The sequence below is a fragment of the Gossypium raimondii genome, chromosome 6, assembly GCF_025698545.1.
Source record: "Gossypium raimondii isolate GPD5lz chromosome 6, ASM2569854v1, whole genome shotgun sequence".
In the NCBI taxonomy this organism is placed as follows: Eukaryota; Viridiplantae; Streptophyta; class Magnoliopsida; order Malvales; family Malvaceae; genus Gossypium; species Gossypium raimondii.
Genome location: NC_068570.1, coordinates 46,734,402 through 46,747,463, shown reverse-complemented (window position 1 = coordinate 46,747,463; position 13,062 = coordinate 46,734,402). Strand labels below are relative to the sequence as shown.

At 31.4% G+C, this 13,062-nt stretch overlaps 1 protein-coding gene across 1 annotated transcript; it reads right to left on the bottom strand.

Annotated features, from left to right (window-relative positions):
* Positions 1 to 205: 205 nt before the first annotated feature.
* Positions 206 to 2,465, bottom strand: LOC105774706 (9-cis-epoxycarotenoid dioxygenase NCED2, chloroplastic). Its single transcript, XM_052632313.1, has one exon. The coding sequence runs from the start codon at positions 2,349 to 2,351 to the stop codon at positions 543 to 545; it is 1,809 nt and encodes a 602-aa protein (XP_052488273.1). The 5' UTR covers positions 2,352 to 2,465; the 3' UTR covers positions 206 to 542.
* Positions 2,466 to 13,062: the final 10,597 nt, after the last annotated feature.

The window sequence follows — 13,062 nt, the reverse complement described above, 5'->3', positions numbered from 1 at the left end:
TTTAAATTCTAATGAATGACAGAATGAAATTAAAAATTTAATATTTTACTAACAAATGAAAAATAAATTATTTCGTAGCCAACATTATCCAAGTGTCAACCTAAGATTTAAAAAAAAAAAGAATATCCATGAAAAGACGCCATAAACATTAATTAATTCGGAACAGCCGAAACTGGCAAATTCTGTTGACATTGTAAATTAACAATTGTAAAACTGTAAACATTTTATTATATACAAATGTAAAAGCGAAACGACAGGAAGCAAACAGAAACCAGCTGAGCTCAAATTTTCTAGCTACAATGCTAAAAAAGCTTCAAGCTGGTTCCTTCAAACCTATAACAAACAAAGGCAGGAAAAAACAAAAAAAAAAAAAAAAACTATTTATGTATAACTCAAAAAGATAAAAAGTTGCAGGAGAATCCGGGGATCTGTGCTGTGAATCATCCCTCTGGTAAAAGTCTCCTGGATCTGTGCTGTGTATCATCCCTCTGGTAAAAGTCTCCTCGTAGGGCAATATTTCTTAATTTTAAACTTATGTCTAATCAAGCTTGATTGACCAGGGCCTTAGCGTCAATGAAAGTTCCATGAAAGCCGTATGGAACTCTTGAAGGTAATTTAATTGAAGCTTCCAACTGTAAATTCATGGCGTTCACAATCTGGAGTTCTGATTTCCATGTCTTCTCATCGTGAACAAAAGAAAGAATGCATCCATCATCTTCAATTGATTCAGGGTTGTCGTCTCGAGGCAGGAAAAAGGGTTCCCCACCATATCTTTTGTCACCATAGATGTGTTTTTTTACCTCCCCGGTGAAAAGATCTACCTTGGCAAATCCCGACACTTTCGGCCATGGTTCGGCAATGGCGAGATAAGCGTACCTTGTCTTCCTTCCAAGCCGGTTCTTGTTCACCATCCCAGCTTCCAAGTTCACTTGCTCGGATTCTGAGATTATTGGGCGGCGCGTGGATTCGCCTGTCTTTAAGTTAAGCCTGATTTCGGAGAGTACGCTCTTTAAATTCTCGTCGGATTCGTTGAAAATGGAGTCGGGAGGCGTCATGCAGGATCCGATCACCACAACTTCATTCGATTCAGGCTCCTCCCAAGCGTTCCATAGATGAAAACAGAAAGTATCAGGAGATTCCACCCATATGATATCATTTGAATCACTTGCATTCTTTGAAAGAATCCCGAACCGAGACTTTTTGTTCTTGTCGTAAATCACAGGAGAACCTCCGGTTATCATTTCTTGTAGCTTGAACACCACTTGCTGATCAGGTATCACTACAAAGTTCTCAGTGATGGCAAAATCATGCATCATAGTGGGCACCGGAAGAGGAATCTCAACGTCGGGGGATTTAGTACCGTCAGGTGAAAACTTGAAATACTTCAAGTAGGGCTTTTGGACAACGTCGTAACTCAAAGCAAAGAGTTCCTTGGAAAGAGGGTCGATTTTGGGATGTGCAATCATTGTTGATTTAAGTTGATCATCAAAGTTGTATCTCCCAACTGTTTCCAAGTCACCCGAGGAAGTGACACGCACGTGATAAGGAATATCATCTTCGGACATAGCAAGAAGCCGGTTATTGAAATAGACTAAACCAGCATTAGCTACACCAGTGCCTTTCGTGTGATCGACGAGGCCGAAAAGGCCTCTCGCATAAAACAGTAAAAGTCTAGCAATCCCTGAGTGACCATGTAGTTCACCGATTGCTTTAGGGAAAATAGGGCGGCCTAGTTCTTTTTCCTGTCGAAGTCTTTGCGTTTCGGTAAACCGACAAGCGTAGCTAGCTTTTCCATTATCGATGGAAACAGCATGTATCATGCCGTCACCGTCGAACAAGTGATGGCCAGCGACGGGCTCGAATAAAGGGTTGGCACCGTTGCGGAGGTAAACGCCGTTGATGTAAGAAGGGATGGCGCCGGCGACGGATAGAGATTGCTTGGCGGGCTGTTCGGGGACAGGAGCAAAGTTTCCTGAGATTTGCACACGTGGGTCAGCGGTTTTAGGAAGTGGGTGGTGAAGGTCGCGTGAGAGCAAGGCGTTTTCTGCCATGTCAAGGGCCATGGATGCAGCTCTTTGGAGGGGACTCCACTGTGGCTGTTGTTTGGGTTTTGAATGTACAGAGGTGTCATGTAACTGTGAGGGAAGTAAGGGGGTTTGGTATGGTTGTTTGGGAAAATGAAGAACCGAAGGAGAGTGTAAAGCTGAGCGAATAGTGTTGCTGCTTCTCCTGTAGGGATTCCGTTTCTTCCAGGAGATGGATGTGTGAGAGAAGCCGAAACCTAGTGATGAGTTTGAGGAAATAGGGCGGGAAATCGGGGTTTTAGCCCAATTACCCATGGAAGTAGCCATTTTAGGTTTTACGAGGGAAGATTTGTGGTTGCTGCTTGTGTTTATGGTGGTTTTGAGGGAGGGAGTTTCTTCAGCTTTGTGCTTGCTTGTTGGGGGGTTTTGATGGAGAGAAAGCGAGGCCTTGGGGGAAAGAAGAGAAAATGGGGGGAGAATATAAATAGAGTTGGAGGTGGGGATTGACTAAATCGAGCTAGACGGAAAAAATTTGTACGATATAGCGAGCCATATTTTTTTTCCATTTAATGTTATATTAATTTCAGAATTTTTATCTTGAAAAAAAATTAAATTAAAATAAAAATTCTAAAATATAGAATGGACTATTAAAAAATATATAAAATCTCTATTTCATACAACTTGTTTTTATCGGGAGTGAGAATTGATTGTAAGGGATGTCCACCTCATACATCTAAGGTGACCAGGTCACCGTGCAATATGCAGTTGCTGACTGTTAATTTTCAAGTTATGGGGGGGTCTCAATCTCAAACCAAAAAGCATCACCAAGAAATTTGCTTGACAAAAGAGAGTTGGGTATTGGATAGTCCCAAAATTAGGAACCAATGAGACTTTGAGAGTGGAAGGCAGGGTGTTTTGCTTTTCTCTGTGTAAAAGAATCAAGTCAAGCTAACCCATTTCCCGGTAAAAATAGGAGCCCTAGATTGAGGTTTTTCATTTTTCCTAAAAAAGTTAGATAAAATAATTTATATAGTTAAAAATTAATATAATTGATAAAATAATTAGATAATAATACGTAATATATGTATTTTGTACCAATATACACATCTATTTTAACAATAAAAAAAATTATAATAAAAATATTAAACTATTCTTTACTCTAATTTACGAGGACTAGTTTACTATTTTTTAAAATAAATTTTCATTTTTAATTGTTGCTTCACAACTTCAACTCTTTTTGCTATTTTTCATTTATATAAAAAGAAGTCTAACTCCGGGTTCAACCCTCATCATCGACTGAGCACTCCACCGACGTTGCTTTTATCTCTCCACTGGTTTTCAACCCAGAAATTTTTCCTTCTCACAAATATATTATATTCATATAAATTTAATTTCATGATTTGCGATGCATAATCATCACACATACATTAAACTATTGTAGTCTCTTAAACTGGTTTTATTTGGTTGCCATATTTAAATCCAATAATTTTTATTAAGTAAAATCTTCTGACACTGCAGACATAACCCTCCTGTAGTCACAAAATTCTCTGCAGTCAGTGGACAATTACAAATTTAACTCATAACTAAGAAAAAAGCTAAATCAACTTAATCTTATTAAGGGGAAATATTTAATTGAGTATATGAATTTTATTCACCATTAATATATAATAATATAAAATAAAGTAAACTAATAAAATAATTACTTTTATTTCTACCAAGTTACATTTTAGTTATTTATATTTGAAATATTATGTTTTAGTCACTTACGTTAATGTGTTTTAACATTTTAGTCACTAAGCCATTAATTTCCATTAACGGTGTAACGGTAAGTTGACGTGTACGTTAAATTATCATTTTAAACATAGGTTAAATTTTACAATTGGTCATCATATTTTTCATTTTAAGTAATTTAAATTTTTTCTTTTATGTTCTTTTAACTTTTCTTTTTTTTTCTTTATTTTCCATTCTCTTCTACTTCTCCTCTATTTTCCTCCCTTCTCCATCTCTTTTAACATAAAAGAAAAATTCAAATTGCTCAAAACAAAAAATATATATAGGGACCAATTGTATAATTTAACCTAATTTTTTGTTTGAAATGATGATTTAAGTGACTAAAATGCTATAACGTGATAACGTAAGTGACTAAAATATAATATTTAAAACATAAGTGACTAAAATGTAACTTTGAGACAAACAAAAGTGATTATTTTGATATTTTACCTGTAAAATATTATTATTGAAAAAATAAAAGTAATAGAAAACTTATAAATAAATAAAATTTTATTTAAAAATAATGAAATATTAATTAATTATATATATACTGAAATCTTAAACTCTAAAGTCAATTTTAAAATCATAAACTCAAGACTCTAAACCTTAATTTCAATAATTATTAATATTTATTTTAATTTTTATAATTAATTAATGTTTAATAATGTTTAAATAAAATTAATAGTATTTATATATAAATTCTCCAATTTTTATTTTATTTAATGATAAGGTTTAATGTTATTATTAGTTGATTGTGCATGAGACTCATACATTAATGTTGTTTCAAATATTATTCTTTTTATTAAATTGGGGTTTTTACTTATTAATCAATTGATTTTAAATTGAATGACTAACATTAAGCTTTAAGGGATATCATTGTTTCATTATCCCTCCATCCTCTAAAATCAATATTTACATCCCTACCGAGCATTCCTTCATTTTAGGAATAAAGGCTATGTCATCATTAAGTGCTTAGCTAGCAACGCCATAACATGATTTTTATATAAATAACCAAAAATATTAATTAATTATAAAAATAATTTAGAAAAAAAATTATATTCGAAAATTACTTGTTTGTTATAGTAGAAATAAGTGCCGCTTGATCAACGGGCAACACCACTCCCTTTTCCTCCCAATCATTATCCAATTATTAGTTAAAAAAATTTTGTGTTGTATTGGGTCAGGCGGCACCTGTATGTATTTTTCAAAATACTCATAAAAAATATAAGTATTCACGATAGAAAATTAAAAAAAATGGAAAATATATTTTTTTAATCTGTGTTGTTGGTCTGTCAGGCGGCACTAGTCTAATTTTTTTAAAAAAAAATTGTCAATGAAAAAAAATTCATTATTTTTTCTTTTTTTTTCACTGACAGAATTGAAAAAAATTGGACTAGTGTTGCCTGATAGACCGACCACACCCATTAAAAAAAGTTTCCCTTTTTTCTCCACTGTGAATACATGTATTTTTTACAAGTATTTCAAAAAATACATAGGGTGTCGCTTGACACAATAGTGGCACAATTTTTTTTTGTTTAAACTGATAATTGGGTCATCATTAAGGGGAAAAGATGGTGGTACTACTAATTGGTCAGGCGGCACTGATTTCTACTGTAATAAATAAGTCATTTTCGTATATAATTTTTTCTCCAAATTATTTTCGTAATTAATTAATATTTTTGAGTTATTTATATTAAAAAAAAATTCATAACACCATTGCCACAAGTACTTGTAGATAATTATCACTTCAAGTCTAAAATCATTTAAGCTTCTTTTTTTATTACTTTTTAAAATACTCTTAAGATTACAACCACTTTTAAAATCATAAGCAACGATAAATAGATAATCTTTTAAATCAATAAAAGTAATAGATATAATTTCTAAGTCCAAGAATAGAGCCTGCACTATCGTTAAGGTTGGGTTTGAAAGGATGATACATTTACTTACTATTAATATAAAAATAACATGATAATAAGATTAAATAATATAAAATTATTATAACGTAAAATAAAAAGTAAACTAAACACATCTTGTATTATCATTCTTCAAAACTCACCCTAAAGATGCCATAACACTATCATCGCAACTCCATCAAAGATGTCATCATATCGAGTGCAATCTCCTTTAATTATCCTCTAATTATCCTAACTTTCCAAACTCACAAATTCCCATGTCAATCAAAACCCCAACACACCCTAAAATCGAGCCTAGGTTTGGATTCCACGAGAAAAACATCATACAGGAGGGCCCACATCAAGCTCCCTTCGAGAAAGGAGACAAACAAGTTAATAGCGCAGAAGCTCCTACTCAACCTCCTTCAACCAACATATATATCAACTCTTCACACCTGTGAATTGCTCTCATCTTAGCAGCTTTTTTCATCTCACAATGTGAACCCCCTATCATGTATTTTATGTTTCTAAAATCGGTTATGCGCCGATTGATTAAAGGGTCGAATGAAAATTATTGCGTGAACTTTTAAATTTTTGAAGTAGAACTTTTTAGTTTTTTTATTCTTAGAAGTGAATTATATTTTTTTATACTTTCCTAGCATGCCTATTCTTAGTTTTATAGAGCGTCCTTATTGTGTATGTACTATTTTGGCTTTTATCTGGTTAAGTGTTGTGTTGTAGTCAGGATTTGATTATGTCCTCGCAAACTTGCACTTTTTATCAATAAAATCCATCTTACTTCTACAACAAAGTTTTACCATATATATGTCTGATAGTTTGGATAATTTTTATATCGGTATTAAGATAATCTTAATTACATAGTCAAAATATGCGGTTTGAGTATGTAGATAAATATAACCAATAACTTACTTCAATTGGTTTATGCAAGTGCTCTTAAAATGATATTATAGAATTTGAATTTTAACATTTGCAATTATTCTCTTGTTCTAAGACATTCTGGGTAAAGTAGTTGGCCTTCTTTTTTCAGTGGGATAATTGCATTTATAGCTCTTCCCAAAATTAAAAGATTTAATTTAATTTAGTCTTTTCTTAATTTTTGATTAAATAAAAAAAATATAATTTTAGTCATTTTGAAAATTAATAATTTAATTTAAACTCCCAAATTTATAATTTTATCTCGGTTCTCTAAACAAAGTCTCTGGGTTGCATAATAGCAGCACTGAAGCCGAAAGATAATGGCATGATAATACGATGCCTGTTTTGGGAATAATGATGTAGATTGGAGACGGCTAATGGCACCTACTATATCTGTTTGCAGTTTAGAGTCAATCTTATGTTGGGTTTTCAATACGCTACAAAAACAAAACCAATTTCAGATATATTATGGAAGACTATCAAGATTCAAGACAAAGAATGATGAAAATGATGGTTTCAAATGGAGATCTTTTTCATATTTTCTATATATGTAAAAAATAGGCCACAATAGAGAAAGTAGAGAAGAAGATTGGTTTTGTTTCATCGATCGATCTTTGTAAGTACATATTCTAAAAGTTCCTTTTTATTTGTTTTAAAAAAAAAAAATTAAAATTAAAGCAAAGCCAAAGTTAGGTGAGTTAATCATAATATAACAATTGCACCTCTGGTCAGATTGTCATGTTTTGATAGCAAATCTCTTACATGAAGATTTTATCCTTCTTAAACTAATTAAAAGAGATCTGCCCTCACCTGCCTTCTCTCTCTCTCATCTCTTTCATCAGTTCATGACGGAGTTTTTTAGTTCCTTTGGAATAATCAAGTTACATGGATCCACCCTCTCCTCCTAAAATATATATTTCATCTTTTATACGCCTAAAATTCATAATCTGATTAATATATATATATATATATACATATAATACTTTGTTGGTTTCTTGGTTGCCTAATGTCATGGATGATTCAAATGAATTCTAAGTTATCATCTCATTTTAATAATAAATTAGGCAGGCAGACAGACAGAGATGCTCTTTTTTGTTGCACTCTATCCCCTCTCCTTTTTCCTTTTCAGAACCATATTTCTTTTTTATATTAATACATCTGAATCTCCTTAATATATTAGTAGCAAATATTTCCTCATTGCTGCATTTTTCCTGAATATCCGATCCCTTTCTTTACTTAATTACGTTCAGTTCAATTTTAATTTGAATGAATACTATGGATGATAATGAAGAATATAATTATTATTTTGAAGGGGAAAAAGACAGTACTATTAGCCATTTAGCTATAATAGAGAGCGGCGCAAATAGGCGCTGTAATCTCTACAACGAAATCTAATACATACAAAGGAAATGAATGAAACATGGGATCTAACAGCAAACCCAGAAAAAAAAACATGATTTCTTTAATTTGTTTAATCTAACCTTTTAATAAAGCGATCGAGAATCCCAATAAGACAGTAATTAAGATTACTTTTGTAATAATTTGGCACATATATTCTTAATCATGATATGAGGTTCACATAAAATTAAAGAATTTTAAGAAAGTTTAATTTAATTTTATGTTGAATTTATTCAGTTCTATATATATATATATATATATTTCTTTGTACTACGTTTTAGTTGAAGCAATCTCATGCCAATCCATGCAAGTTGCAGCGAGGGTCCAAAACCTAGTCCATAATTATTAGCTATTAAATGACCGAAGGAGGCGGAAATTGGCGAATAGGGTCGCCTTCCCATAAGTAATTAGGCGCAATGACAGGTTGCTTTATATTGGGTGGCATCGTCGACCAAGTTCAGCTAACTTGTAAATTACCATCAAAATATACGAATATGGTAACATGCTTCATCGCTTGGAATTGCTTTTTGTAGCGAAGTTTTTCTTGATATTGGTGCAAGTTCATGCAATGCAACCAACTTGTAGAAAAATGATGTGACACATTTCACTAGCCTATCTTATTGGCTAGGGACACTGACAAACGCCCCAAGTGGCCTCCTAATTAACATGGGGGTACAATTCTTGAAATGACACTTTGACGACTCAATAATGCAGTTTTTTTTATATTAGATTAAAGAGTAAATTAATTATTTTATTAAAAATATTATCTATTTTTTACTGTTAAAAATTAGACATTATATATAAGCAGATGTATACGTGGCATGCATGTTAGAGTTTGGGGATAAAATAAACTTATGAAAAATTAATGAAAGCTTCAAGGTGTGTATCAATGTTACTTTTTTGGAAACTGTCCACTGAATATTGAACAGAATATAACAAGAATATCAATTTCTATAAAAATTTCTCCGGTAATTCTTCATAGATTAATCTACAAGTATAAAAATGGTTGGAGAATAGAAAAAAATTTGATGTGTTTTCTAGTATGTTCTCCAAATGAAAATTTACCCTATTTATAGGAGATTTCATGTTTTTCATAGGGATATAACGCCCAAATGGATAGTCATATCTTTAGCCATAAACATAATTATTTAATAGATATCTATTTGAATAATTCGACCCTTTATTATTAATTAAGTGATATAACCTTTTGTAACTTATAACTTTTCATTTGCAACTATTGGAACACTATATATTTTGAAAATATTCCAACAATGTCATGTGTCACTAACTAGTTATTCATCAATCACACTAGTTTTAACAATATAAATTAATGGAATTTTTAATGAAAAGACCAATTTGCTCTTTAATTTAACGTATAAAATCTAATTTACTCATTTTTAATAGAGAATACAAAATGCAATCCAACTTTTAGTAGAGAGCTCCATAGTACTTTTACCATTTATAATCCATATATATGTATTATTTCATCAATAATATGGCATCGCCTCTTAGAGAAAAAAAAAATATGAAGAGAAAGTAAAGACAATGCTTCCATCTTTATGTTAACAAAGGGAAAGATGCTTTGCTTTTCATATTGTTGGATTTTGTTAAAGCACTAACCTAGATAAGGCAGGTCCTTATATAATTCATATATATTATTGAGGGTGGATTACCCATAATCCATGAAAGCTTAATTAAAATAGCTAATGTTTTTTATAAACGAGGCAGGTGTTAGAGTTTCACATGGTTAGCACTGAAAAGGTTGTTTAAATATCATATATATATATATATAAAAAAAAAAAACATATGATATTGTTGGCTGAATTTATTGCTAGGAACTCGCTTTTGCTTTTGCTGATTTAATCATTCATCCAGAAGTTTGTTATTGTCGTTATATAACCGTTGTCACATGCAATTCACAATAATAGAAGGAACTCCTTTGGCACTTTGGATTAATTATATACAGTAAGGATTATATATAGTTAGTGCCATAATGACCATTTTCATTTTGTTTATTGATAAAGTTGGTCATTAACATTAATCGAAAGTTTGAAGGAATAAAGTTGCAGATATAACAAAAGAATATTACTTTTCATTTCCTTTTCTTTTGGTTTTGAAAATTAAAGAATATTAGGGTTTTTATTTTCTGAAAATGATTCCATTAGAATGCATAATTCATGTTTAAATAGTATATGAAGAGAGCCTAGTTAAACATTCATCGATCATTAAGTCGAATATTTGAATATTGAAATATTTTAACATGAATGAAAATATCTAGTTAGTGCATGCAGTGGAAATATATACAAGCATTAATTAATGATTAGTGTAGTAAATATCAAGAATGTTGGATGGTGAATTCTTTTGAAAAAAAATTTAAAGGGTTGTTTGTTGATAGTTGACAGATGTTTTAATAGATTGTTATTGCCTTCAATTGAAAATTTGTTTCCCAATTCTGATGAGGTTAACTTGAAGTGATAATGTAGTTTTCTATAACTGCCTGACGAGACACTCTCACTCCGTTGAAGCAATTATCTCATCTACTTAGATTTTTATTAGAGTTGAGAGACAAAATTTTGATTGGAGACAATATCGATACGTTGAGGGATCTATTGACTCCCGATGAATAACACTTTGAATGCTTCTTTCAAAAGAATCAACCCCCAACAATTTTAAAACTATTTCCTCCATACAAGATATATATATATATCTTTATCATGAACCATGTGTGTGTGAATTTGTATGTATAGATGGATGGGGTATAAGTGTAAAATAATATTTTATTTGTACACTTTAATAATCTTTTATACAATTTATATTTGTTTTACATGTCCACCGTATTACATGTTTTGTTTAATTTTAATTTGATAATATATGTTGAATTTTAAGTAAATTAGAAAAATCTTATCGAAAATAAATATTTATATTGTTTATAATGAGAGTTACTAAGTTTTGGTGTCACACCAAACTTGTGAGACTACTTTTCATGACTCCGTAGCTTTTTTTTTGGTCATGTAATTGTGAAAAAAAATTCAGGCCTTGATATATCCGAAAGCTTTTTATTGTTTACAATTGTGTATCTCTTTGGGTGGGATCTTAAAACTTGTAAGACTTCGTTATATTTAAATTATTTAATTACACACTAGAGTATTACTATCTATATAATTATGTTACTTAGGTCGTAACTCAATTAACATTGTTGCTATTACAATAATTACAAGAATGTGGAATTGAATTTGTTTAAACACATATTTTCTTTAGATCTAAAAATTTGAGAGAGTTGACTAAAAATAAACTTTATATCATGAAAAAAGTTAAGGTATTTATGTACTTTTAGTTTTTTTAAAAAATTCTTTTAATATATTATCTACTTTTCTATAATTTCATTTCTTAAATATAACCGTAGCATGTTTTTTTTTAAATGAACTACCTTCGTGTGTAATTACAACTCACATTTTAAGATAATTCTTTACTTCAAAGTTATTACTCTATTTTTTTCAAAATATTTGTTTTGAAGGTTTCAAAATAAATATATTTAAAAAATTTATTTGGTCACTCAAAAGTGAGTGTGATGAATTCTAATATAATAAAAAAGACATTATTCTCAATTGATGTTGATATATTTGAACTTTAACATACATAATAAATATACTTATTTTGCTACCCAATTATTTATTTATTAAAATATAAATTGTATAATATGTTATAAAATATGTAAAGTTAACTTTTACACTAACCTTGTAGAAAAAAGAACTTTTATAGTAGTTGATGCAAGGATCGAGCAAGGGTTGAGTTACGATAATGATTGGTGGTTCCCCAAGCTTCAGGTCAGGTGAAGAGCAATTGTCGGTGAGGATTTGAGGATATTTTGAAGTTTGGCTGAGATTGAAGAGAGAGAGGGGGGAGAATAAGAAGAAGATCCTCCTTGTGGTAGTCGAGTGTTGGTTTATATATCATAGGCTAGAATCCCAAGGTGCCACATGTCACCTGGTTATAAGCAACTAAAGGTGTTTAAGTCAATTGGTTTGACATGGTAGGTTTAGATAGGGTCACTAAGGCGACGATTGAATATGTTGTTAATCATGTCAGATGGGATTGGGATTTCGTAGTTGGTAGTTGGTATCATAAATGGCAGTTAAGCGGGACCCTTATGTTATAACACCCTATAACTGACCCGAATTACTGGATCCAGATATTTGATGTTACAAACTTAAACTATAACAACCCGACCTGCGGATATATTATCATGTTACTGTTTGACGCGAAGTTATTTACACTAAAGGTAGTTAACGAGTAAATTAGTGGAGTATTTGATTTTGTGTGGCATATTTGGTGGGATTCTCTATTTGGCTAACTCCAAGTTTCGGCGGACTCTTCTGTTAAGTTATCTACCAACCCTAGATGTTTGGGCAAACTCGTTAGTTAGCAGCTCGATAGGTTTGCCTTCGTAGTCAGTATATGTTGTGATGATGTAATATGTGATGTTAGAGTTTAGTTGAGACCTAGTTAGAACTAAAAATTAAATTGTAGATAACCTTTCTAGAATAGAGAATGGGATGGAAGAGAAAAATCCTAAATAAATAAAAGAAACCTTCATTGATGAACAACTATTTCGAGTAGAAATACATTGAGTAGGGTATAAGGATAACAAGATACCATGGTACACAAATTATATGAATTATATTGCCAAATGAGTTTTTTCGATAAATGCATCATGGCAACAGAAGAAAAGAATCATGCATAAGTTGAATAAATATATTTAGAAGAGCCATATGTTTTTCAACAGTACGCCGTTCAGTTGGTTCAAAGATGTGTGGTTGAGGAAAAGATAAGTGACATCTTACAAGGATGCCATACTTTAGCATGTGGTGGAAATTTTAGAGGAAAAAGAACAACCCAGAAAGTATTGCAATCGAGATTTTATTAGCCAACTATGAACAAAGATGCTTACGAATTTGTGCAGAGATGCTTACGAATTTGTGCAGGGGTGTGATAGATGTCAATGGATCGGAAGTATATCTAAAAAAGATGAAATGCCACAGATA